The sequence below is a fragment of the Marmota marmota genome, unplaced genomic scaffold (genome assembly GCF_001458135.2).
Source record: "Marmota marmota marmota unplaced genomic scaffold, marMar, whole genome shotgun sequence".
In the NCBI taxonomy this organism is placed as follows: domain Eukaryota; kingdom Metazoa; phylum Chordata; class Mammalia; order Rodentia; family Sciuridae; genus Marmota; species Marmota marmota.
The window spans coordinates 925,301-952,900 of NW_026000172.1; the positions used below are offsets into that span (position 1 = coordinate 925,301).

At 43.6% G+C, this 27,600-nt stretch overlaps 2 protein-coding genes and 1 non-coding gene across 4 annotated transcripts in view; 1 reads left to right on the forward strand and 2 right to left on the reverse strand.

Annotated features, from left to right (window-relative positions):
* Positions 1–27,600, forward strand: part of Usp39 (ubiquitin specific peptidase 39) — a 36,171-nt gene that overhangs the window by 4,253 nt on the left and 4,318 nt on the right. The window contains exons 3-9 of one of the 2 annotated variants that reach the window (XM_015506299.2): positions 1,099–1,235; positions 2,049–2,201; positions 9,671–9,896; positions 11,102–11,179; positions 13,272–13,339; positions 13,880–14,068; positions 17,646–17,788. In XM_015506299.2, the coding sequence (XP_015361785.1) occupies positions 1,099–1,235; positions 2,049–2,201; positions 9,671–9,896; positions 11,102–11,179; positions 13,272–13,339; positions 13,880–14,068; positions 17,646–17,788 (994 nt within the window). The remainder of the gene's footprint in view (positions 1–1,098; positions 1,236–2,048; positions 2,202–9,670; positions 9,897–11,101; positions 11,180–13,271; positions 13,340–13,879; positions 14,069–17,645; positions 17,789–27,600) is intronic. The other variant, XM_048787776.1, reaches the window with a different exon arrangement.
* On the reverse strand, positions 21,818–22,427 carry LOC107159743 (60S ribosomal protein L18a). Its single transcript, XM_015506358.2, has one exon. It carries the CDS (start codon positions 22,394–22,396, stop codon positions 21,866–21,868), a length of 531 nt encoding a protein of 176 aa, XP_015361844.1. The 5' UTR covers positions 22,397–22,427; the 3' UTR covers positions 21,818–21,865.
* Trnav-cac lies at positions 24,473–24,546 on the reverse strand. The gene has a single exon. It is a non-coding gene; the product is annotated as a tRNA-Val (tRNA).

The following is a 27,600-nucleotide window of genomic DNA, read 5'->3' on the forward strand; positions in this document are numbered from 1 at the left end:
GGGGGGGGGGGTCCTGGGAATAGAACCCAGGGCCTTACACATGCTGGTAGATAAGCGCTCTCCTACTGAGCTATACCCCCAGCACTACTTTTGTTCTAAGGACTTTTTTATTCTGTTTTTTTCTAAAAATTTATTTTACCTCATTCAGACTAAGCAAATACTGTGCACATAGTATGGCAGATGTTTCAAACAAGGTATAAACTTCATTCTTTGCTCTTACAAGGAGCTTATGAGAAGTCTGGTTTTGACAACAATTCGTGAATCCTATAAGACCAAAAAGATTCCTGCTAGACTGTGTGTCAGTGAATTAAAAATAGGGGCAGTAGGAGCTGAAAAAATGCAGAGGTCTGACTGGGGGTGTATGTTGACTTCATGGAGGAAGTGAGGCAGAACTTGAGCTGGCAGGACATGCAGGTTTTTTTTCCTCCCCTTTTGGTACCAGGGATTGAACTCAGGGGCTCTCAACCCCTGAGCCACATCCCCAGCCCTATTTGTGTTTTATTTAGAGACAGGGTCTCACTGAGTTGCTGAGAGCCCCGCCATTGCTGAGGCTGGCTTTGAACTCACGATCCTCCTATCTCAGCCTCCCCAGCTGCTGGGATTATAGGTATAGGCCCAGCTGACATTCAGGTTTTGAACGGAGCAGGGGAGGCAGATCCTAGACAGCAGTGGCTGCCTGAGTGAAGTGCACAGGAACGGGACAATCTGAATATGAACAGTTGGAGGTTAAGGACTGGGTGATGGGGCTATCACAGGGCATGTGTATTTACCTACATAATGTCAGATATCATCATAGATAGTCCTAGTTTCTGATACTTAGGAATCTAGCTCTTGTATGTGTGTGTATATATTTTGTATTGAAATCAGTTTCCCCAGCCTCTTTCTTTATGCCATCCAGAGAGTGAAGTAACTAACATGCTGTTGTTTTTTGCTAATCTTTGTGATGAGAGAGGCTCATGTGGAGATTCGTTTATGGATGGTGTAATACTTTGTGCTGCTTTTAACATGTTCCAATACAAAATAAGGGAAGGAGGAGCAGATCTTGTCTGTGTCTTCCTTGGGCCTGCCCCTCTTATAGTCTCTTGTCCTTCCCTATAGGCCGAGGTTTGAAGTCTCATGCCTACATCCACAGCGTCCAGTTTAGCCACCATGTCTTTCTCAACCTCCACACCCTCAAGTTTTACTGCCTTCCAGACAACTATGAGATCATCGACTCCTCCCTGGAGGATATCACGGTGTGTGTCTGTGTCCAGGGAGGCTGGCTTGGGGCAGTTTTGTATGTGTGTGGTTCTAGGAGTTCACATATGCTAAGCAAGTGTTCTACCATTAAGCTGCATCCCCAGCCCGTTTTTAAATTTTGAGACATAGTCTTACTAAATGGCTGGGGCTGACCTTGAACTTGGCATTTCTCCTGCGTCAAGTCTTCTGAGTTACTGGGATTACAGTCTGTTCAATTATACCCAGTTGAGGCAGATTCTTCTGTGAGCCAACTCAGGGTTCCCTGACAACTACCTCACCTGTAATCAGGGAGAATCTGGATAGATGGAGAAACTGGGATAAATTTGAGGTTCCAAAGGGAGTTCACGATGACCTCCATCCAGTCTGTAACTGGGAGTATTCTGCTCCCACCGTCCACTCCCAGGGAGTCCTAGAGTCCCCAGTCCTGCCTAAGGGGAGGAGGTGCTGCACTCCTAAGCTAGGCACACATGCCATACTGGGTAAGGCTCAGGCTCCTGCTGTCTCTAGAGATCGAGTGTCCTACAGTGTGACAGCCATTTATCTTGGAGATGGTCAGACATGAGGTTGAAGAGAGATGTGGGATTTATTGATTTGGGATACGGAGAACCCCTTGTTGACCAGCAGTGTGGAGAGGAGCTGTGCTGAATTACTTCGTCTTCATCCTTGTTGCTTGTGGGTCTTTTTGGGTGTGTGGGAGGTGCTTATGACCAAAGCATTTTTGGTTTTTGGTAGAAATTACTGTTCTGGATGTATCTTCTGAACTCTGTTTATATCTCAAAAACAGTGTAGGATTTTCTTTTTCTTCACAGTATGTGTTGAAGCCCACTTTTACAAAGCAACAAATTGCAAACTTGGACAAGCAAGCCAAATTGTCCCGGGCGTATGATGGTACCACTTATCTGCCGGGTATTGTGGGACTGAATAACATAAAGGCCAACGACTATGCCAATGCCGTCCTTCAGGTAGGATCCAGATAGGAAGGCCGAGGGGAGGGGGTGACAGAAGCAGTATCGAGTCTGCCAAGACATTGCTGCGTTCTTGCTGAGTGTGGTCAGAGGGCCCAGACATTGGGTTTGGCTAGGAGCTTCCCTTGAGTATTTGTTCTACAGTAAGCCAAATTTTCCTTTTTCTGCTCATGGGGCTGCTGCCAGATGCTTAGGCATTTTCCAGCTTTTTCATGGCCTCTGGAGTTGCTGGGGAAGGAGGGATAGAATCCATGTTGCCAGGAAATACCAAGTAAGAATTTTTCTTTCCCCAGTGCTGAGTATTGAATCCAGGGAAACTCTATCACTGAACTATATCCGCGCCCTTTTTATTTTTTATTTTGAGACAAGGTCTCACTAAGTTGCCTGGGCTGGGCTTGAACTTGTGATTCTCCTGCCAGCATCCCAAGTTCCTGGTATTACAGGTGTGGCCTCTGCATCAGGCACATTTCTTTTTTATGGTGTAGATGTTCATTATGTTTTTATAGAAAATTTAGAAAATGTTGGTAAACAGAATCTCACTTCACCAAGAAAAAATTGATTTAAAAAATTATAGACATAAACAGGATTATTGAAGGGAAGGTATATGAATTATAAAGTAAAAGCCTTATTCCTTTCTCTCCTTAGTATTCTGTGCTGGAATACTTAACAGTATATAGTTCTAGAATTGTTGTGACTAAGGAGGCTGAGGTGGAGGGTCACAAATTTGAGGCTAGCCTTAGCAACTTAAGGGGACCTTTAGCAACTTAGACCCTGCCTCAAAATAAAAAGGACTGGAGATGTAATTCAGTGGTAAAGTACCCATGGGTTCAATTCCCAGTCCCCAAAACAAACATGGCTGGGGTTGTGGCTCAGTGGTAGAGCACTTGCCTGGCACATGTGAGGTACTGGGTTTACTTCTCAGAACCACATAAAAAAATAAAGCTATTATGTCCATCTACAACTAAAAAATATTTTAGAAACAAAGAAATAGAACTTTTTCTAAATGTGTATAGCATAATACTCTGTCATATGGTAACATGATTATTTTGCCGTAAAATCTGACGTAGTTCACATTGTCTCTTGTGACCAGTGGGCAATCTCTTCTCTTTTTTTAGTTGTAGATGGACACAATATCTTTATTTATTTATTTTTGGGGTGCTGAGGGTCGAACCCCCTGCCTCACATGTGCTAGGCAAGCGTCTACTGCTGAGCTACAACCCAGCCCTGCAGTACCTTCTGACGTGTTATTTTGCACACACACATTCCCCCTCCTGGTTTGTTTGTTTTTTGGCGGTGGGGCTGGGGGGTGAGTGCTGAGGAATTGAACCCAGGGCCTTGCTGCCCCTAGTCTTTTTACTTTTTGTGACACGTTTTATTATATTTATTTTCTATATTTTAAAATGTACGTAACTGTTTATGAAGCAACATAGTATGTACATGTCTCACTTTTTTTTAGTGGTTCAACTCAGGGCCTCTTGCTTGCTAGGCAGGGGCTGCACTGCTGACCTACATCCCTGGCCCCTAGGCAGCATCCTTAATGATTACATGCTATTCTTTTTTATTGAGTTGGAATTGATTCACCCATTCTTATACTAGTGAACATAGGATCTAGATTCCAGATATAAGTGTTTTGAACAATCTCTAAACCCACCAGCAACCCCAAAGAGCCTTCTTTCATCTTGTGTTGTCACTGTTAGCATTGAGAAAATTTTTTTCTATTTTATAGGTATCTTTATTTTTTATATGTATATATGTATATAAAAATATATATATATTTTTAGTTGTAGATGGACATAGTACCTTTTATTTGTTTATTTTTATGTGGTGGTTTATTTTTATGTGATTGACCCAGTGCCTCACGCATGCTAGGCAACTGCTCTACCACTGAGCCACAACCCCAGTCCTAGGTATCTTTATTTTTAACTTAGGTGTTTTGGATTACTTCCAACCTTAATTATTTGTGTGTATGTGTATAATTTATTTAAATGAATAGGTCGTAAGTACTCTTTTCCCTATTGTTTCGGCTTATTGAGCTTTATGAAATATATAAGAAAACCATCATTTGGTTTTATTGTACAGGTTGCTATATTGCAAGTATTTTCTTGCAGTTTTTAACTTGGCCTTTAAATTTTTTTTTTTGTCTTTATAAAAGATTACTAATTCGGGGCTGGTGCTGTGGCTCAGTGGCAGAGCACTCGCCTAACACGTGTGGGGATCTAGGTTTGATCCTCAACACTACATAAAAATAAATAAATAAAGGTATTGTGTCCAACTATAACTAAAACAATATTTTTTTTAAAAGATTAGTTTTTACATAAATTAAGTACCTAATTTTACATAAAAAAACAGACAACTTGGGGGGAAAATCGAGTGTGATGTTTTCAATTAGAAAAGCCTGAATTTTAGAGGACAAATTGTGTAACGCAACGAAGGCTGCGAGAGAGGGAGATGGATTCCTGCTGTGGGTGCAGCAGGAAGAGGCTGAACAGCCACTTCCAAGCCAGGGGCAGAAGGGACTCCTTCCTCCCCAGGTGTGTGGACTGCCAGTGCCTGACAGAGCTTGCGCTCTGACCCGTCCATGCCCTACATCCTGGGGTTGCTTGTATGGGAACAGGAGGAGACCTAGGAAGGGTTTTATATTTGATTCTTTTCAGTTATTCATGACGTGGAGTGTATTCTTACCCATCACATGTACATGGAGTGTAACTTCTCATTCTGGTGGTTGTACATGATGTGGAGTTTCATTGGTTGTGTATTCATATGTGAACATAGGAAAGTGATATCTGAAAAATTCTACTGTTTCTCCTATTAGGATTCCCACCCTTCCCTTCATTCCGCTTTGTCTAATCCATTGAACTTCTGTTCCCCACCTCGCTAGTATGTGTTAGTATCCACATATCAGAGAGAACATTCAGCCATTGGTTTTTGGGGATTGGATTCTTTTACTTAGTATGGTAGTCTCCAGTTCCATCCATTTACTAGCTAATGCCATAACTTCATTCTTCTTTATGGCTGAGTGATATTCCATTGTGTATATATGCCACAATTTGTTTATTCATTCATCTATTAAAGGGCACCTATGTTGGTTTCATAGTTCAGCTTTTGTGAATTGAGCTGCTATAAATATGGATATGACACATTACATTACCGTATGCTAATTTAAGTCCTTTGGGTATGTGTTGAGGAGTGGGATAACTAGGTCAAATACCATTCCAGGTATTCTGAGAAATCTCCACATTGCTTTCCAGAGTGATTGCACTGGTTTGCAGTCCCACCAGCAATGTGTGAGTGTACTTTTCCCCCACATCCTGGCCAACATTTATTGTTACTTGAATTCTTGATAACTGCCATTCTGACTGGAGTGAGATGAAATCTCAGTGTAATTTTGATTTTTGCAATTCTCTAATTGCTAGAGATGTTGAGCATTTTATATATATTTACATACACACACACACACATATACACACGCATATTTTTTTTAATTTGTTGAGAGATCATATTTCTTCTGTGAAGTGCCTGTTCAATTCCTTGCTCATTTATTGATTGGGTTATTATTTGTTTTTTTGGTGTTAAGTTTTTTGAGTTCTTTATATATCCTGTGGAATAATGCTCTGAGGTGCAGACGGCTGTGATTTTCTCCCATTCTCTAGGCTCTCTTTCACGTTGTTTGCTGTGAAGAAGCTTTTTAGTTTCATGCCATTCCATTCTTTTTTTCTTTTCGGGCAGGGGGCGGTAATTTGGGATTGAACTCAGGGACACTCAACCACTGAGCCACATCCCCAGCCCTATTTTGTATTTTATTTAGAGACAGGGTCTCACTGAGTTGCTTAGCACCTCACTTTTGCTGAGGCTGGCTTTGAACTCATGATCCTCCTGCCTCAGCCTCCTGAGCTGCTGGGATTAAAGGCATGCATCATCATGCCTGGCCCATTTATTGATTCTTGATTTTACTTCATGTGCGTTAGGAGTCTTGTTGAGGAATTCAGTTCCTGAGCCAACATGATGGAGAGTTGGGCCTACATTTTCTTCTATTAGGCACAGGGTCTCTAGTCTAATGCCTAGGTCCTTAATCCACTTGAGTTGAGTTTTGTGCATGGTGAGAGATAGGGGTTTAATTTCATTTCTACTTATGGATTTCCAGTTTTCCCAGCACCATTTGTTGAAGAGGCTATCTTTTCTCTAATGTATGTTTAGGGTGCCTTTGTCTAGTATGAGATAACTGTATTTATCTGGGTTTGTCTCTGGTCCTGTATTCTGTACCATTGGTCTACGTGTCTGTTTTAGACCTAGTACAGTTTAAAAATCAAAACATTTTCATAAAAGGTTGGTGATAAGCATAAATTTAAATAATTGGTGCAATATTTAAAAATATTGGAAAATCATGGCTGTTTAAATTCTTTACAGGAAGTGTTATCTTGGTAAAAGAAAGGGATGGAGTTATTATCTCAGAGGGAACAGATACACTTAGCTCAGAGTGCTACAATTCATTGCCAGGTGACTGTCCCATAGAAAGCCAAGGACCCAGAAAAGAGGGGACAGGTATTCATTCCTTGTTCAGCACTCTGATAAAGAATGTTTCAGGAAGTCTTTCTAAAATATCATTCAGAACTGTGAGTTAGATCCCAATTGCGGCTGTCTGTTCACCTTGCCAGCCTCCCCTCCCCGTATGGTTCTCCTCTCAGAAGTAAAATTAGGACAGGACTGCGTTCTGACAAGAAGGGTGGAGACCAGTCCCAGGCACTCCAGTGTGGGTCCTGTTGCCAGCCCCGCTGGAGACCTGTACTCAGCTAGAGGAGATGTGATCTGCACGATTGTTCTTGGGAAAGTCTGGAGTTCAAGAACCTTATGGGGCCATCTTGAGATCAGATAAGCTCAACATCCAAAAGTATCCCTGGATTTGTTTTCTTCTGATATCTTGTGTCTTTGGGATCAGGGCCTCTTTTGCTGGCACCTAATAATTCACAGTGAGGAGTTTGATCATATAATCCTTTGCACTGAAGGGTGGCGTTTTTTTTTTTTTTTATTTTTTGGTAAAACATTTAAAAATTTATTTTTTTTTAAATTTTTGATTGAATCCTGGGGCACTTAATCACTGAGCAACATCCCTAGCTCTTTTTAAAATTTCATTTAGAGACAGGGCCTTGCTAAGTTACTGAGGCTGGCCTTGAACTTGAAATACTCTTGTCTTAGCCTCCTGAGCAGCTGGGATTACAGGCGTATGCCACCGCTTCCAGCACTGAAGGGATTTGATCTGCCACTGTCTTCGTATGAGATCCTGAAAGCATTTATAATTGATCAATGCCCACCATTCTTGAAAGCTTTCAGATAACTCGTTCTGTCAACCAGCTCCATGGCAGAACATCATAGTAGAAGGTGCCAGCTCACGGCAGCTGGGGAGCAGTGCGCTAAACTTTTTAAATGTATTTTTACCATAAAGAATTATGTAGCTGGGCGCAGTGACCCACGCCTGTCATCCCAGCGGCTGAGGAGGCTGAGGCAGGAGGATCAAGTTCAAAGCCAGCCTCAGCAAAAGCGAGGCACTAGGCAACTCATTAAGACCTTGTCTCTAAATAAAATACAAAATAGGGCTGAGGACGTGGCTCAGTAGTTGAGTGCCCCTGAGTTTAATCCCTGGTCCCCACTGCCTCCACAAAAAAATAATTGTGTAAAAGCTAAGTGGGGGGAAGGAAGGAGGGATGAAAATGGGAAAGACAGTAGAAACTCCACATCGTGTACAACCACAAGAATGGCAAGTTATGCTCCATGTGTGTATGATAGGTCAAAATACAGTCTACTGTCATGGATAACTAAAAAGAACAAATTTTTAAAAATGGAAAAAACAAAGAATTGTGTAAAAGAATGTAAAGGCCTGTCTATTCTATTTGGTGATGGTTCCTGGTGTGGTACCTAGTTCCTGGAAAGGTCATTTTCTTAGGTGGAGAGAGATGTTTCAGACTCCTCCTCCTATAAACTCTCATGACTTTGAAAACTATCATGGGTAGGATAGTTAGTCCTGGCTTTCTGAATCTTAATTCTCATGGGTGAGTCTCTTTATTTATTAAAATATTAGGTGAACAAACCCTCTTTTGGTGATGTCCCCACTGAAGTAGAGTTGAGGGGACCTGACTCTAGTCTCTCTCTGAGGCTGCCTGTCACTAGATGTATTGAGCCCTGAGAGCACCTCTCTCTATAAGGTGGATAACTGAGAATTAGGGTTAACTTTATCTGTACTTCCCTCTTTTTGAGAGTAGTTCTTCTTTTTAGTAATTACTGCCTGAGCATCAAGCCCGTGTTCCTTTAGCTGAGCTTGTGCTATATGTAGCTGGGCACGATGACCCATGCCTGTTATCCCAGCGTCTGAGGAGGCCTGATCCCCTTAAGGTTATGGTGATCTCCAGGTCCCAAGACCTCCCTGCCTGGACCTATCGTAGTTAGCAGAAAACCTCTGTCCTCTTTCCTAAGTGGGTTGCCAAGGGAAAGTGTTCTGGGACTCATGAACCCATTGGGAATGATCCAGGGTATACTCTGCTTGTATTCAAGGTCTGTTCTGTGGTCTCCCTCCCAGTTCTGAGCTTAGATCAGCAACCATGCCTTTCTTCCTGAAGCTTGCATGACTAGTTTTTCTCTTTTTGCCTGATGAAGTCAGATTTGTTTTTTTGAGTGTCTGTTTTTTTAAATTTTTAAATTTCAATTCATCGTACACAAATGGAATGCAGCATTTCAATTCTCTGCTTGTGCATGGTATAGAAACGTACCATTCATGCAATCGTACATAATGATGTCCATCTCATTCCACCATCTTTCCTACCCCTGTCAGATTTGTTTTTGTTCTAAATGTCTGGCCATTTTTCACCATAACAAGTACATTCAGTTTTATGTGCAATTGCATGGTTTTATTAGAGAAACATCAAATTTTGTGATTTTCATATTTTTTTCCTTCAGGTTTTTTGTTTGTTTGTTTGTTAGAGCTTTATAGTTATACATTGTAGTTAGTTCATTCTGCCAAACTCATACATGCATGGTCACATTATTTTAGTATGGTGTCGAGAAGTGGGGGCTAGTGTTCCCCAGATAGTTGTCTCTACTCTAGTCAAAGGAGGTGATGAAAGAGTACATGGTTTTTGGCCTTTAGTACCTCGTGAATTTCAGTATTGACACAGGTCTACTTAGAGTAAGAAAGGGAAGTATTGAGTGGCAGTAGATAGCGATTTGAATACCTTTTTATTAACTTCTCTGTGATGTCCATATCTACTAAGTGTCTGCAGAACTGTATTCTGGAACCTAGTGTGAAGGATATTTCTGTAATATCATGTCTAGATAGGATTCTCAAAGGGTCTGTTTCCTTTGGACTCTTCAGGCTGTCCCAGGCCCCTTGCTGGGCTCTACCAGAAGAATGTTGGCTGGAAGGGCTGGGCCCAGCGACCCTGCAGAGGGGCTTTGGATTAAGTACAGTGTTTGATTTCCAGGCTCTGTCTAACGTTCCTCCTCTCCGGAACTACTTCCTAGAAGAAGACAATTACAAGAACATCAAGCGTCCTCCAGGGGACATCATGTTCTTGTTGGTCCAGCGTTTTGGAGAGCTGATGAGAAAGCTCTGGAACCCTCGAAATTTCAAGGCTCATGTCTCTCCCCACGAGATGCTCCAGGCTGTGGTCCTCTGCAGCAGGAAGACCTTTCAGATCACCAAACAAGGTAAGGAGCAAGGGCTGGAGGGAGGCTCTGTGGCAGAGCATTTGCCCAGCACCACAGGCAGAAACACAGGTCAGAAAGAGGTCATCTGTGTTTCTCTGACTTGAGGACAACAAAGCTAGTTTGAGGAAGAAAATGTACTTCTGTTTTGCAGTGAATCTTGATGATAGTCGTGAGTGAGTGAGTAGCTTGGGTGGGTTCCTTACTCCTCTCTGCTCAGAGTCCCAGAAGCTGAACAAAAGGCCGGTCTTGTTTGGTGAGGTGGACTGTCTGGTGTAGGGAATGCCGAGAGGCTAGGCAAGGCAGCAGCCCATGCTGAGTCCCTGCCACCTGTGCTTCTCACCTTGTCAGGTCTCCACATGGGTCCTCTGATGAACCTCAGGTTGCTGTCATCTCTTTGGGCCCAGGTTGTCATTGCCTTGTGAATAAAATAGCTCTTAGTACCTGGATCTTGGGTGCTGTCTGCTAGTGTGTACATCAGTTTGCTCAGCATGCATTTGTGGGGCTAGACTTTGGAGCCACAGGGAGCTAAAGGCTAAAGGCAAGGTAGTTGCAGAAAAAGGTAATCGCAGGGTGTTAGGCGCTGCGGTAAGAAAGGGCAGAGTGTGCTCTGGAGGGAACACAGACAAGGACCCCAGCTGAACAGGGGGAGGCGGGTTGTGGCAGGCGTTCTGGGTAGGAGCATAGAGGTACTGGATCCAGGCTGACTGCCTGCACTTAGCTGGACCTTGGATTCTGGGGTCAGTGGAGAACTGAGGTGGAGGCAGGGAAGGAAGGACCAAATTCCTGGTTTATGTGCCACTGTGGGAGTTGCGATTCTCTTCTGTCAAAGGTGGGGGCCAGTGAAGACTTCTATGTGAACATGTGACAGCAGACTGGGGAACAACTTAGTGGCTTTTAAGAGTCTCAGGCACTTAGGAAAGGAGAAGTAAGGCATGATCGGTGAGTAGGTAAGGAGTGGGCCCAGGCCCCTTGGGGACTTGGGGTGACAGGAAGTGACACCCACACTGGGGTGGTAATGTTGGCTCATTCCCAAGGGCAGAGGTCATAGTCTCTGAGCACGTGGTGGTGGTAGTCTGCGGCCTGGCCAGGAGCATCTTGGTCTGAGGGCCTCTTCTGGGAGTGGGTAGCAGGACTGCAGCGTGGCCGGCTGCAGGCTTCCCCTCCTGCCTCCAGTTCCCTCATGTTCCATGCCTCCTTTTCCCCAGGAGACGGAGTCGACTTTCTCTCCTGGTTTCTGAATGCTCTGCACTCGGCCCTGGGGGGCACAAAGAAGAAAAAGAAGAGTAAGTCTTGTTGCTTATAAAACAGCTGTTTTTCTTTGCTGGTCCATCTTTAAAAAACTACAACATCATGTCCTCTTGTTCTTAACTGTTTGTCTCTTTTGTGGGGAGAGGGTTGGGATTTATTGTATACACCAAATTTTATTCTTGAATAGCTCCTGCCCATAATTTTTTAATGTTAGAATGTGATAATTATGCCCAGTGGTATTTTTCTTTTTTTTTTTTTACTTTTTGTGGTCCTGGGGGTTGAACCCAGGTTTCAGGTGTGCTTAGCAGGTGCTCTGCCACTGAGCTGCAGCCCCAGCTGTTCCTGTGGCAGAAGTGCCTGGAAGACAGGTCAAGTGAAATGCAAATCCTGGACATTCTCACTAGTGGGAGCTGAGAGAGTCTGGTAGCAGAGAGTAAAGAGTGGTCGCCGGAGGCTGGGGCAGGGTGGAGGGTGCACCTGGACAGGAGGAGAGCATCTGATGCTCTGTGTGTAGCACGGTAGGGTAACTGGGCAACAGCACTTCACTGTGGGTTTTGAAATAGGCAGTGGAGAGAATTTGGAATGTTCTTACACAAAGAAACGATAAATGTTTGAAGTGATAGTTATACCAGCTGTCCTGATTTGATCATTACATACTGTATACGTGTTCTAAATTGTTACATGTACAATTATTACGTGTCAATTAAAATTTCTTTTAAGATGCAGGTGCACCACAAAAATAAAAATAACTTTTTAGGTAAACTTGTCTGTTTCACTTCCTCACATGCTAATCTGATTTATTCCTGTTTATAATAAGATTTTTTATCAGGAATGGATACAACAGTGCCCCAGAAATCCTGACCCAGTTTCAACACGCAGGATAGCATGTTATGGACCCCCAGGCTCTTGCCACTGCAAGCACTAATGTGGGTGGTGGCCTGGCCTTTGAGTTGAAGGTTAGAGCTGATTCACTGCCAGTTCTTCACGCTTGTTGGACCTGTACTTGGAGGCAGGAGGCTGGCCTGCTGGGGTCCCTGCTAGGGTCCCAGACCTAGAGTCCCTGTGCCACTCATTGTCTTCACTGGCTTAGGGGTACCTGCACATCTATCAGCTCAAAGGCTGCAGAGCTGGGCCAGCCATTGTAGAGACCTAGGTAGACTTCTTGACTTCTGAGTTGAGGGCCCTGGAGGTGTCCTGCGGGCCTTGTACTCTCTTACTTGAGGCCTGCCCCACCTGGTGTTTTCATCTTGTGCATGTCTTCTGCTTCCTCGCCTTATGTCCTGGGAGGATTCTAGGACCCAGTGTGTTTGATCTCTCTTTGCTTTGCTTCTACTCTTTTTAAAATATTTTTTTGATGTTAATGAACCTTTATTTTATTCATTTATTTGTATGTGGTGCTGAGAATTGAACCCTGTGCCACACGCATGCTAGGCAAGTGCTCTACCACTGAGCCCCAGCCTTAGGCCTTTGCTTCTGCTCTTGCCCATATCTTAGTCTGTAGTTTTGCTTTTGTGTCCAGTGTAGACTGGACTTTATTTCCCTTGTGGGCAGCATATAGTTAGGGCAGTTCCTTGGTTGGGCCCTGTTTGCTTGTGAAAATACACAAACACACACACACACACACACACACACATACACACATTCAGTACTGGGAATTGAACCTAAGGGTACTCAACTACTGTGCTACATCCCCAACCCTTTCTTTATTTTTTATTTTGACACAGGGTCTCACTAAGTTGCTGAGGCTGGTCTCAAACCTGCAATCCTGCTGCCTCAGCCTCTCGGGTTGCCAGGATTGCGTGGATGCACCACTGTGCCCGGTTGCTTATGAATTTTTTCTGAGTCATGCATCTTCAGGCTCTGCGAATCATTCATCATTTCATGCTTCTCTCATGGGCCAGGCCCTGTCTTGGAGGGCCCACGTGCCTTGGGGAGGATACACATGTGATCACTTCCACAACAATTATGAAAGTACCGCATGGTGTCTATTTCCCAGGGAAGCTTCTGTTTAGGGAGGGCTTCTTTGGGTCTCATGCTGAGAGTTGCAGGTTTATTTCAGAAATTGCGATGTGTTTCTGACATGCCTCCCAGGCTCACAGTGTTTGTGCTTGCCTTTTGTTTGTGCAGCGATTGTGACGGATGTTTTCCAGGGGTCCATGCGGATCTTCACTAAGAAGCTTCCCCATCCTGATCTGGTGAGTGGGTGGAGCCGGTCCAGGACTGATCTGTGTTGCCTGAGTGGACTTAGGAGAAGCAGAGAGACACTTGGAGGATAGAGCTGCCCAGAGCCTCTGCTCAGGCCCCTGTGGGGTGGCTGTGGGCTCTGGAGTCAGGGGCTGGGGAAGCATGCTGGAGGGAGGGCCTGGCCCCGAGTGTGCTGGTGTTCTGAGAAGGCTCAGCCATGCCTCCCCTGCTGTCGCAGAGCCTTGGGATAGTCTGTCTATGAGCAACGTACCCAGAAGAGGCTGTTTTGTTTGTTTGATTGGTACTAGGGATAGAACCCAGGGTGCTCCACACTGAGCTGCACCCCAGCTGGTTTATCTTATTTTGAGACAGGGTCTTGCTAAGTCCAGGCTGGCCTCATTCTCCCAGGCAACTGGGGTTATAGGTGAACGCTACCACACCTGGCGAGCTGTGGATTCTTGAATAGTGTAGTCATGGATACTGCCCAGGCTCTGGCACCTGCTCTGTGTGCTCATAGGCCTTCCCTCCTGTTTCTTCTTGCCTGTTTCTAGCCAGCAGAAGAAAAAGAGCAGCTGCTGCACAATGATGAGTACCAGGAGACGATGGTGGAGTCCACGTTCATGTACTTGACGCTGGACCTTCCTACTGCCCCGCTCTATAAGGACGAAAAGGAACAGCTCATTATCCCCCAGGTGCCGCTCTTCAACATCCTGGCCAAGTTCAATGGCATCACTGAGAAGGTAGCCACGTGTCCTCCTGTGCTGCCAGGCTTCCCTCGCCCTCTTGACTTCCTCATCTTCCTGCTCCCAACGCCTAGGGCGGGGGCCTGTGGGCAGTGCTCTTCCACTGGGCTGTACCCCTGCCCATCATTTTCTTTTTGTACTTGAGCGTTGCCACTTGTATGTGATGCATTTGTTATAAAGTGTGTCGTTTTGATCAGGCTCCTGGATTCCCTGGAGTCTCGGCTCTTAACTCACATGCGCCTTTCTGTATCTCTTCTATCCCTCCGAGCTCCCGCCTCAGATGTGCTTCAGAAACTCAAAGGCAGGAAAACAAGCCATCTCTCTCTCTCTCTTTTTTTTTTTTTTGGTACTGGTATTGAACCCAGGGGTGCTCTATCACTGAGACACATCCCCAGCCTTTTTTTTAGTTTTTCTTTAAGCTTACGTAATGTCAAGATTCCCATGAGACCTTAGTATTGATCTAAATTTATTCTTTTTTTATATATATTTTTTTAGTTATAAGTGGACACAATATCTTTATTTTATATTTATATGGTGCTGAGGATTGAACCCAGTGCCTCACGCATTCTAGGCGAGCGCTCTACCTCTGAGCCACAACCCCAGTCCCTCATTCTTATTTTAATAATACTAGCGTGGACTAGTACAGACAGTTTCTTCTGGCTTTAGCTTTTAAGCAGGTACAGAACCATAACATGTTTACAGATGATGTACAGAACTTTTAACTAATTGATTAATAGTGGTGGTGATTTTTTTTTTTTCTGTCCTGGTACTGGAGATTGATTGAACCCAGGGTGCTCTTACTATTGAGCTGTATCCCCAGCCTTTTTTATTTTCGTTTTCCTTTTTTTGTGGTGCTGGGTATTGAACCCAGAGCCATAAGCATGCTAGGCAAGTGTGCTATTGCTGAGCCATGTCCCAGCCCTGCCCTTTGTATTTTTTATTTTCAGACAGGTCTACTAAGTTGCTGAGACTGGTCTTGCCCTCACCATTCTCCTGCCTCAGCCTCCTGAGTCATTGGGATGATAAACACGTGCACTGCGTCTGTCACAAAGCTGTTTCTTAGTGTTCTAAACCTTCATCTGGGTGATGGCTGCATGCATGTCGCAGAACGGCATGGGTTAGGACCTCATTCCTTTTTGAGGCCCAGTTACATTCCATTGAGTGAACATGCTGTATTTTGTGTATTCATCAGCTGGTGGGCTTTAGGCTGGTTTTCACCTCTCAACTGTTAGTGCTGATGTCAACACTGGTCTGCAAGTTTCTATGTGGGCGTGTTTTCCCTTCACCAGGGCACATGTTAAGAAGGGGTGCTGCTGGGTCATGTAGCAACTCTGCATTCATATGTTCGAGGAGCTGCAGACTGTGTCCCAAGTGCCTGCACCACTTTCTTTACACTCCTACCCGTAACTTATGAGGGCTCTGTTCTTCATGTCTGCACCAACACCTGTCACTTCCTGTCATTGATTACAGCTAGTTTTTCAACAAAGGATCTGAAAGAACACTTCACAAAGATGATATACAAATGGACAACAAATATATGAAAAGATGTTCAACAGTAATCAGGGAAATACAAGATCATGTGTCATTTTAACGCTGAGTAATATTACATTGTGTATATATACCACAGTTTCTTTATCCATTCATCTACTGAAGGGCATCTAGGTTGGTTCCACAATTTAGCTATTGTGAATTGAGCTGCTATAATCATTGATGTGGCTGTGTCCCTATAATATGATGATTTTAAGTCCTTTGGGTATAGAGCAAGGAGTGGGATAGCTGGGTCAATGGTGGTTTCATTCCAAGTTTTCTAAGGAATCTCCATACTGCTTTCCATAGTAGTTGCACCAGTTTGCAGTCCCATTACAATGTGTGAGTGACTGTACCTTTTCCTCCACATTCTCTCCAACACTTACTATTGCTTGAATTCTTGATAATTGCCGTTCTAACCAGAGTGAGATGAAATCTTAGAGTAGTTTTGATTTTCATTTCTCTAATTGCTAGAGAAGTTGAACAGTTTTTCATATATTTGTTAATCGATTGCATATCTTCTTCTGAGAAGTGTCTGCCACATCTAATTATTTATGTGTGGTTTAGGTCTTCCATTTCTCTGTTGATCATCTGCCTGGTTTTTCTATTATTGAAAGTGGGGTATTGACATTTCCAACTTTTTTTGGTGGGGTGGGTACTGGGGATTGAAGCCAGGGGCACTTAACCACTGAGTCACATCCCTAGCCCTTTTTATTTTTTTATATTGAGACTGGGTCTCACTGAGTTGCTTAGGGTTTTGCTAAGTTACTGAGGCTGCCCTCAAACTTGTGATTTTCCTGCCTCGGCCTCCTGATTTGCTGGGATTACAGGTGTGTGCCTCCACGTCCAGCTTGTCTAATTTTAAATGATACAGTGGGGTGGTCCTTGGAGGGGTCTGCTGTTCCTTCCTGACCTTGCTCCGAAGGAGGAGGCTGTCACTGGTGCTTTCTTTTTGATTATTATTAGAATTTTACTAACTTCAGCATTAATTTGATAATTTTTATTTTCTCTTTATTAAGGATAAGAATTTATTAAAAACAGATTCATGTCCACCATGTTTTGGGTACAGGAATTGAACCCAGGGGAACTTAACCACTGAGCTTCATCCCCAGCCCTTATTTGTATTTTATTTATATACAGGGTCTCTCAACTGAGTTGCTTAGGGCCTTACTGTGTTGCTAAGGCGAGATTCTCCTGCCTCAGCCTCCGAGCGCCACCACGCCTGGCTCATGTTCTCCAGCTTAAAAGCCCCTTGGGCTGGGCAGATACCCAGTTCCTTTCCTGAGTAAGACCTTAGGAAATATGGCCTGGCAGATGCTTTGACCCATAATTCAGGGACTTTTTTTTTTTTTTTTTTTTTTTTTGGTGCTGGGAATGGAATCTGGGCCTCATGCTTGCCAAATGCACACTCTCATTGAACCACACCCAGCCCAAGTTTTGGGATCTTTGAAGAGGGAGAAGTGTGGGAAGATGGTAGCCACCTCTACTAGACATGTGTGGTGAGGGCTCCTCACTGTGGGAAGGCCAGGAGGTCCTGCCTTGCTTGGTGGTCACCAGCTTCAGCAGGGCCTCTTTCCTCTGGCTGCTTGGCTTCCTAGGTAGTTGGTGCCACGGCATTGTGGTCGTAGTTGACAGAGTGATCATACACTGACTGAAGCAGCCCATGGTCAAGGTCTTTTTAATACCACTCAGCTGAATTGCTGGCCTCAGCCAAGTATCTTCAGAAGTCTAGGTATGAGGCAGAATTATAATTAAAAAAAAAAAAACAATAACACATCCAGCAGCTTGGGAGGCTGAGGCAGGAGGATTGTGAGATCAAAGCCAGCCTCAGCAACGTATTGAGGCCCTAAGCAACTCAGTGAGACCCTGTCTCTAAATAAAATACAAAAAAGGGTTGGGGATGTGGCTCAGTGGTTAAGCACCCCTGCGTTCAATCCCTGGTACAAAAAAAAAAACACAAAAAAAACCTAGAAACAAATAAATGAACTCATGTCCCTGCACCAGCACCTGCGGAACTCTGGCACTAATGCAGTAATTCCATTCTCAGGAATATAAGACTTACAAGGAGAACTTCCTGAAGCGCTTCCAGCTCACCAAGCTGCCTCCCTACCTGATCTTCTGTATCAAGAGGTTCACCAAGAACAACTTCTTTGTGGAGAAGAACCCCACCATTGTCAACTTCCCTATCACGTGAGTGCCTTCTGCCTGGCTCCCTCTGAGGGGCGGGGCTCTTTCCCCATCCTTCTATCGTTACCTGTGGACTGCCTGTGTTGGGGTTGCCAGGAGCAGAGCCTGACCACTCTGCCTGCCTTGGGTCTCACTGGGGGGGTGCTGATCTTGAGGGACCGTGAGAGGATGTCTGCCTGCAGTCAGCCTGCTCTTGCCTCTGGATGCTGCGACTCGTCCTGCAGCACAGGGAGGAGTCACTGGGGCTGCCTGGGCTCCGTCTGCTGCTCGCCTGGCAGACTCTGGCACCGGGGGGCTTTAGGCTCCAGATGGCCTGCCCTCATGGAGTCTGCCCCTTCTCTTTTCTTCCCAGACATCGACATCTAGACTGCCCAATTTCCTCCTGTGGATGTGAAGTCGTGCCGTTTAGATTGTCATTGCAGTGTGTTCTTATGAAGCATTGCACTTGAATGGGAAATTGGGAGGAGTTATACCCAAAGCTTCTAGTTTGCTGCCTTCTAACTTGGAAAGAGCTGTTGGGAGGTACCTTGGGGGTCTTGAGTACACAAGAGATAGGGTTCTTCTCACTGCAGAGAAGTCTCTGAGAAGGGGAGGAGGCTGCCCGGGATCGGACCAGGCCAGGCGAGCAGGTGCGGAGAGCGCTGGGCATAGGGTCAGGGAGACAGTTGCGTGGGCATATGATGTCCAGCTGGGTGGTCGTTTCTCAGGTGTTACTTCTCAGTCTTTATTTTTCTAAACTTTCACAAAGGAGTTTGGAAGCTGTTAGTGGACAAAGGCTTATCTCCTTGTTTCTTTCTCCCTCTGCCTTCTTCCATTTCCTAGTCCCCCTGTTAACACAGGACTGCCAGTTTTTTCCTTTGAAGATAGTTCTAGTTGTTAGCTCTGTATAGTGTTTAAGAGAATGATGTCTAAAATTCAGAGGCCTGAGTTCTGGGCTGCCCTAGTGGTGACCACAGAGAGGTCATCTGCCTGTTTTCTGCATGTATTCTCTCAGCAACTCAGTGAGGTCCTTAGCAATCTTGTGAGACCCTGTCTCAAAATAAAATAAAAAGGGATGGGGTTGCAGCTCATTGGTAGAGTACACCTGGGTTCAATCCCTAGTACCACCGCCACCACCACCACCAACCACCCCCCAAAAAATTACCTGTGAGACAGGATTTTGCTAAGTTGCTAGGTTGAACTTGAACTTGCTATCCTCTTGCCTTAGTCTCCTGAGTTTTGGGGATTGTAAGTGTGCACCACCACACCCTGCTGGGATAACTTCTTAACGATAATTCCAAGGGAATCTTTTTTTTCTTTTCCACTCTTTGTCTTCCTGTTCTTCACTCATATCTTGTTTGTGTGACAAGTAGAATCAGTGGGGGACATGAAACAGATTTCTGCTATCTCGAATGGGACCACAGAGACACTTTCTTTGAAATTCTGTGGATCAGGTTTTTTTTTTTTTTTTTTCGTAATACTTAGTTGTATTACAGAATGCATTTCAATTCATCATACACAAATGGAGTGCAACATTTCAATTTTCTGGTTGTACACAGTGTAGAGACGCATCATTCGTGCAATCATATAGGTACCTAGGATAATGATGTCCATCTCATTCCATCATCTTTCCTACACCCCCAACCCTTCCCCACCCTCCCCTTTGCCCAGTCCAAAGTTCCTCCATTTTTCCCATAGCCCCCCACCATCAGCATCCACTAATCAGGGGAAAAATTTGGCCTTTGGTTTTTTGGGATTGGCTTACTTCACTTAGCATAATATTTTCTAACTCCATCCATTTACCTGAAAATGCCATAATTTTATTCTCTCTTAATGCTGTAGTAATATTCCATTGTGTATATATACCACAGTTTCTTTATTCATTCATCTATTGAAGGGCTTCTAGATTGGTTCCACAGTTTAGCTGTTGTGAATTCAGCTACTGTAAACATTGATGTGGCTGTGTCACTATAGTATGCTAATTTTAAGTCCTTTGGGTATAGACTAAGGAGTGGGATAACTGAGTCAAATGGTGGTTCCATTCCAAGTTTTCTAAGGAATCTCTATACTGTTTTCCAAGGTGGTTGCACCAATAGGCAGTCCCACCAGCAATGTATGAATGTGCCTTTTTCCCCGCATCCTCACCAACGCTTATTGTTGCTTGTATTCTTGATAGCTGTCATTCTAACTGGAGAGAGATGAAATCTTAGAGTAGTTTTGATTTACATTTCTCTAATTACTAACATTGTTGAATACTTTTTCATATATTTGTTGATGGCATGTATATCTTCTGAGAAGTATCTGTTCAGTTCCTTGGCCCATTTACTGATTGGATTGTTTGGGGGTTTTTTGGTGTTAAGTCATTTTGAGTTCTTTATGTATCCTGGAGATTAGTGCTTTGTCTGAGGTGCGTATGGTAAAAATTTGCTCCCATTCTGAAGGCTCTCTCTTCACCTCACTGATTGTTTCTTTTGCTGACAGGAAGCTTTTTTTAGTTTGAATCCATCCCATTTATTGATTTTTGATTTTATTTCTTGTGCTTTAGAAGTCTTGTTAAGGAAGTGGGTGTCTAATCTGACATGATGGAGATTGGGGCCTAATTTCTCTTCTATTAGGCACAGGGTCTCTGGTCTAATTCCTAGGTCCTTGATCCACTTGTTGAATTTTGTGCATAGTGAGAGATACAGGTTTAATTTCATTTTGCTGCATATGGATTTCCAGTTTTCCCAGCACCATTTGTTAAAGATGTACATTTTTGGTGCCTTTGTCTAGGATGAGATAACTGTAGTTTTGTGGGTTAGTCTCAGTGTCCTCTGTTCTGTACTATTACTGTATGTGTCTATTTTGGTGGCAATCCCATGCTATTCTTGTTACTATTGCTCTGTAGTATAGTTTAAGGGCTGGTATGGTGATGCCTCCTTCTTCACTCTTCTTGCTAAGGGTTGCTTTGGATATTCTGAGTCTCTTATTTTTCCAGATGAATTTCATGATTGCTTTTTCTGTTTTTATGGGGAATGTCATGAGGATTTTGATTGGAATTGCATTAGATCTGTATAGTGCTTTTGGTAGTATAGTCATTTTTACAATATTAATTCTGCCTGTCCAAGAACAAGGGAGATCTTTCCATCTTCTAAGGTCTTCTTTAATTTCTTTCTTTAGTGTACTGTAGTTTTCATTGTAGAGGTCTTTCACCTCTTTTGTTGAGTTGATTCTCAAGTATTTTATTTTTCTTGAGGCTATTGTAAATGGGGTAGTTGTCCTAGTTTCTTTTTCAAAGATTTGTCACTGATGTACAGAAATGCCTTTGATTTGTGGGTGTTGAATTTTATATCTTGCTACTTTGCTGAATTCATTTATTAATTTTAGAAGTTTTCTGGTGGAATTTTTTTGATCCTCTAGGTATAGTATTGTGTCATTGGCAAATAGTGATAGTTTGAGTTCTTCCTTTCCTCTCTGTATCCCTTTAATTTCTTTGATCTAAGTGCTCTGGGTAGAGTTTCAAGGACTATGTTGAATACAAGTGGTGAAAGAGGGCATCCCTGTCTTGTTCCAGTTTTTAGAGGAAATACTTTTAATTTTTCTCCATTTAGAATGATGTTGGCCTGGGGCTTAGCATAGATAGCTTTTATGATGTTGAGATAGATATGTTCCTGTTATTCCTAGTTTTTCTAGTGTTTTGAACATGAAGGGGTGCTGTATTTTGTTTAATGCTTTTTCTGCATCTTTTGAGATGGTCATATGATTCTTTAAGTCTATTGATGTGATGAATTACATTTATTGATTTCCATATGTTGAACCAACCTTGCATCCTGGGATGAACCTCACTTGATCGTGGTGCACTATCTTTTTAATATGTTTTTGTATGTGATGGCCAGTATTCTATTGAGATATTTTGCGTCTTTGTTCGTTAGGGATATTGGTCTGAAGTTTTCTTTCCTTGATGTATCTTTGTTTTTAGAATCTGGGTGATATTAGCCTCATAGAATTAAGTTTGGAAGGGTTCCCTCCTTTTCTATTTCATGGAATAATTTTTTTTTTTTTTTTTTTTTTTTGAGCCTAAGAATCAAGTTTATTTGGCTAACGCCTGGGGGGGCCCTGAACCTAGAAGAAGGTGTTGGGCCTCTTGGTGGTGAAGCGTGGCTTGTGCTGGCGACGCAGGACCGGATGGGGCAGCGGGAACTTGATCTTGGAGTCGTGGAACTGCTTGACCGCTGGCCGCCGGCACTTGCTGGCCGCAATCTCCTCCACCTTCATGATCTGGATGGAGTGGGCCTGGGCACAGTGCCGGGCGCCCATGTCTCGGTAGCACTGGGTGACAGTGCCCGCGGTGGTCAGTTCGCGATATTCTCGGTACATGTTGTGGGTGCCACTCCAGGAGTCGTAGCGCAGCCAGATACCAAAGTTCTTCACCCGCAGCGGGGACTTCTCAAACACCTGCCCACAGTAGACAATTTCCCCTGAAGACTTCTTCATCTTCTTTAGCTGAGATACAAAATACCAGAAGCGGGACTTGGCAACAACGTGATTGGGTGCAAAGATTCGCATTCGGTAGAGAGGTGGGGTGTGGCAATTGGGGGTGGGCAGGCAGCGGCCCACCACCTTGTATTCTCCAAGCGTGCCCGAGGCCTTCATAGCGCTCTCTCTGCGATCGCCGCCACCCGCAAAAGGAAATCATTTTTTGTTTGTTTGTTTTTGTGGTGCTGGGGATTGAACCCAGGGCCTTGTGCATGGGAGGTAAGCACTCTACCAATTGAGCTATATCCCCAGCCCCTCATGGAATAATTTGATGAGTATTGGTATTAATTCTTTTTTGTAGGTCCTATAGAATTCAGCTGAGAATCCATTTGGTCCTTGGCTTTTCTTGGTTTGTAGGCTTTTGATGGACTCTTTTATTTCCTTGCTTAAAATTGATCTGTTTAAATTGTGTATGTCCTCCTGATTCAGTTTGGGTAGATCATATGTTTCTACAAAGTTGGTGTCATCAAAATTTTCTGTTTTATTTGAATATAAATTTTCAAGATAATTTCTAATTATCTCCTGTATTTCAATAGTGTCTGTCATAATGTTTCCTTTTTCATCATGAATTTTAGTAATTTGAGTTTTTTCTCTCCTTCTCTTTATTAGCATGGCTAAGGGTTTATCGATTTTACTTATTTTTTCAAAGAACCAACTTTTCGTTTTGTCAATTTTTGAATTGTTTCTTTTGTTTCAGTTTCATTGATTTCAGCTCTGATTTTAATTATTTCCTGTCTTCTGCTTTTGGTGTTGATTTGGTCTTCTTTTTCTAGGGCTTTGAGATATGTTAGGTCATTTATTGACTTTTTATCCTTTTAATGAATGAACTGCATGGAATGAACTTTCCTCTTATTCCTGCCTTCATGGTGTCCCAGAGATTTTGATATGTTGTGTCAGTGTTCTCATTCACCTCTAAGAATTTTTATTATCTCCTCCCTGATGTCTTCTGCTATCCATTGCTCATTCAATATCATGTTATTTAGTCTCCAAGTGTTGCAGTAGCTTCTATTTTTTATTTTATCATAGATTTCTAGTTTCATTCCATTATGATCTGATAGAGTACAAGGTAGTACCTCTCTCTCTCTTTTTTTTTTTATTTGCTGAGTTGCTTTGTGGCATAATATATGGTCTATTTTAGAGAAAGATCCATGTGCTGCTGAGAAGAAGGTGTATTAACTCATTTTGGTTGAAATATTCTATATATGTCTGTTAAGTCTAAATCATTGATTGTATTATTCAGCTCTATAGTTTGTTTAGCTTTTTGTTTGGAAGATCTATCCAGTGGTGAGAGAAGTGTATTAAAGTCACTTATTATATTATATTGTGATCTGTTTGACTCTTGAACTTAAGAAGAGTTTGTTTGATGAACATAGATGCTCCATAGTTTGGGGCCTAGATATTTATGATTGTTATGTCTTGTTGATGTATGGTTCCCTTAAGCAGTATGAAATGTCCTTCTTTATCTCTTCTGACTAACTTCGGCTTGAAGTCCACTTTATGTGATATTTGGGTGGAAACCCCTGCTTGTTTCCGAAGACCATGTGAGTGGTATGATTTTTTTCCATATTTTTTTCAGTATGTGGATATCTTTTCCTATGAGATGAGTTTCTTGAAAGCAGCATATTGTTGATTTTTTTCAATCCAGTCTGCCAGTCTGAGTCTTTTAATTGATGAATTTAGGTCATTAACATTCAGAGTTATTATTGAGACATGGTTTGTATTCCTGGTCATTTTTGTTTATTTTTGGCTTTTAATTTGAGTTTGTTTCTTTGATTGGATTTTCCTTTAATGTACTTCCTTCCTTTGCTGATTTTCATTGTTTTTCATTTTCTCCTCATGGAATATTTTGCTGGGAATATTCTGTAGTGCAGGCTTTCTCGTTGTAAATTCTTTTTTCTATCATGGAAAGTTTTTATTTCATTATCATATCTGAAGCTTATTTTGTTGGATATAAGACTCTTGGTTGGCATCCATTTTCTTTCAGAAATGGTATATGTTGTTCCAGGATCTCCTGGCTTTGATGGTCTGGTTTGAGAAATCTGTTGAGATCTAAACTGGTTCCCCCTACATGTAATCTGAAACTTTTCTCTTGCAACTTTTAAAATTCTATCCTTATTCTGTATGCTAGGCATTTTCATTATAATGTGCCTTGGTGAGGATCAGTTGTGATCTTATTTATTATCTATTTATTTATTGTGGTGCTGGGGATTGAACCCAGGGCCTCGTGCATGTGAGGCAAGCACTCTACCAACTGAGCTATATCCCCAGCCCATCTGTTGTGATTTTGTACATTTGATGTCCTGTAAGCCTCTTGTATTTGATTTTCCAATTCATTCTTCATGTGGGAAATTTTCTGATATTATTTAATTGAAGAGACTGTACAGCCCTTTGGTTTGTATCTCTCTGCCTTCCTCTATCCCAATAAATCTTAGATTTGGTCTTTTCATATTGTCCAATAATTCTTGGAGGTTCTGTTCATGGTTTCTCACCACCTAAGCTGTGTGGTCACCTTTATTTTCAAGTTATATATTTTGTCTTCTTTACCTGAGGTTCTATCTTCCAAGTGATTTTAGTCTGTTGTTGATGCTTTCTATTGAATTTTTTATTTGGTTTATTGGTTCCTTCATTTCAAGGATTTCTTTTTTTCTTTTTTTTTTTTTTTTTAAGCATCTCTCTCTCTTTCTCTTTTGTCTTGTGGTGCTGGGATTGAACCCAGGACCTTGTGCATGTGAGGCAAGCACTGTACCATCTGAGCTATGTCCCCAGCCCCTCTATCTCTTTTCTTTTTTCTTTTTTTAATATCTATTTTTTAGTTATAGATGGACACAATATCTTTATTTTACATTTACGTGGTGCTGAGGATGGAACCCGGTGCCTCACGCACACTAGGCAAGTGTTGAGAGCCACAGCCGAAGGGGCCCCAGCAAAATTCCAGCTGCCAGCAAACTTCCAGCTGCTGGCTGATGATTGGCTCACAGCGGCCCCAGCAACATCTAGCTGATTGGCTCCTCTGTGGTGATGCTCATTGGGCTGTTTCCCTGCCCTTTCAGACCACGGAGCTGCTCATTGGGGGACTTTTTTGGCTCCGCCCATGTGACCCAGCCAATCGGCCTCAAGAGCAGGAGGATTGTGGGAGGTGGAGAGAAGCTTGTGTGGGAGAGAGAGGCTTGTGGGAAGCCGGTGGTGGCAGTTGAGGCTCTGAGGGTTTTTCCTGAGAGGCTGTTTTGTTTGGCGTGTGTGGTTCTAAAAATAAAGTTAGTTTCTTTTGACAAGTGGCTCCTGATTGTGCCCAGCCAGACTGCGGCATTTCCTCCTGCTCTTGAGGCCGATTGGCTGGGTCACGTGGGCGGAGCCAAAAAAGTCCCCCAATGAGCAGCTCCGTGGTCTGAAAAGGCAGGGAAACAGCCCAATGAGCATCACCGCAGAGGAGCCAATCAGCTAGATGTTGCTGGGGCCACTGTGAGCCAATCATCAGCCGGCAGCTGGAAGTTTGCTGGCAGCTAGAAGTTTGCTGGGGCCCCTTTGGCTGTGGCTCTCAACAGGCAAGCACTCTACCATGAGCCCCAGTCCCCACCCCTCTCTTTTACTCCTCTCCTGTCTCTGTGTTGGGGTGGCCAACTGCTGCCTGTATTTGCTCTCTTGATTCATTCTTTCCTTTGCAGACGATTTTAATTATCTACATTCTGAACTCCTCTGACATTTCATCTGCTGTGCGGTCAATGGAATCTGTTAGTGCATTAGCTGGTGTGTTTCCGGCACTTTATTCCCTTGTTTCTTCATACTGTCCGGGTGTCTTCCTCTCCAGCAGTGTGGATTTGAGGTATTACTGTTCCTACCTTGTAATCTTGTAGTGTCCCTGCAGGTCACCCACACCTTGCCTGCAGGGACCTGGGCAATGGCATTGTAGGTCCTGGCTCTTGTCGGGGAAGGCCACCCCACATTCACTGGTAGATGGGGGTGCAGAGCCTGTGGTGCGTGCACAGTCACTTTGCCACTACCTCGCGGCGGTCTCTGCTTCTCCCTGGATGAGGTGTTATTTCAGAACTGGCCTTCTGTGAGTGGCCACAGTCACCAGCCTGTTTCTGGTAGCGGTGTGATGTTGGCTGCAGGGCAGCCCTCAGGGAGGACTGTGGACAGCCGCCTGCTCAGTTACACAGAAGCTCCCTGCCCGTCGTCTTCCATGAGGGCCGGAGCATGTTTGTTTCCCCACCAGTTGCATTTAGTACTTTGGGATTGACTTCTGCAGTTTACCCTTCAGAATGTTGTCTGGAGCAGTGAAGGAATGGATGGCTTCCTAACTTGGCAGCCTTTAGGGGCATCGCTATGTGTAACGAGTTCTGGAAACCCATTCTTTAATTACTTCACACATTGGAATTACTTTGAGAATAATGCGGTGTGGTGATCCAGACATCCCTCCTTCTCAGAAGGACCCATTTTGTGCGTCAGTCTTCTGTGTTCTATTCGTGACACATTCTCTGTTGGAGAATCATCCGTTTTCCAGTGGTGGATGGTGCCCTCTGGTCACTGGAGATGGAGTTTTCTGTGTGCAGGTTTCAAGTTTCACGTTCAGCTATCTAGTCCACAGGAGACTGTTGTTCAGCTGGATCTGTTGTTATGGTGGGAGATGTACTTTGCTCCTTTGCCCGCTTTCTGAGCAGTTCTGGTCCAGCCTGAAATGTGAGAGTAAACACTGCTGGGTCACCCAGCTCTAGATGGCAGTTCAGGCTGAACAGGAACACCCGGGAGTCCGCTCTTGGCAGCCTGCAGGCAGATGCTGTCTAGCTCACGGACTCTCTTAGGAGGATGCATGTTAAAGTCAGGTTTCACAGTGTGTACTTCTGCTGGCTGGCTGTGTAGTCTACGAGATGCCGTCTACCATTAGAAACAGCTCCCTGCATAGAGAAAGGTCCAGAACAAAGCCACACGCTTGTTTATTACCATGTGGTTCATTTTTAAAATCCCTTTGTGTTATTGAACTGTGGACACCCTGGCGTAGACTAAATTCAGAGGAAGAAATGTAACCGGACGTGACAGGCTAGGGATGCAGAGCTCTTAATGAGTGTGGGGGAGGCCTTGGGTCAGGCACTGGACATGCCACCATTTGTGGTTTCTTGTGAGTCCCCCTCGAGATGGCACTGCTGTGTTTTATGTTACGAGTGGCAGCATCGGAGATTTTTTTCAGAGATTAGAAATGTGATGTCATCTTATTTGTGCCTTGTATTTTATGAATATTTTGCAGGTTCCAAAATGATCTATTTTCCCTAAAATTACATAGCATGTTGATTTTTTCTCTCTCTCTCTTTTTTTTTTTTTTTTTTTTT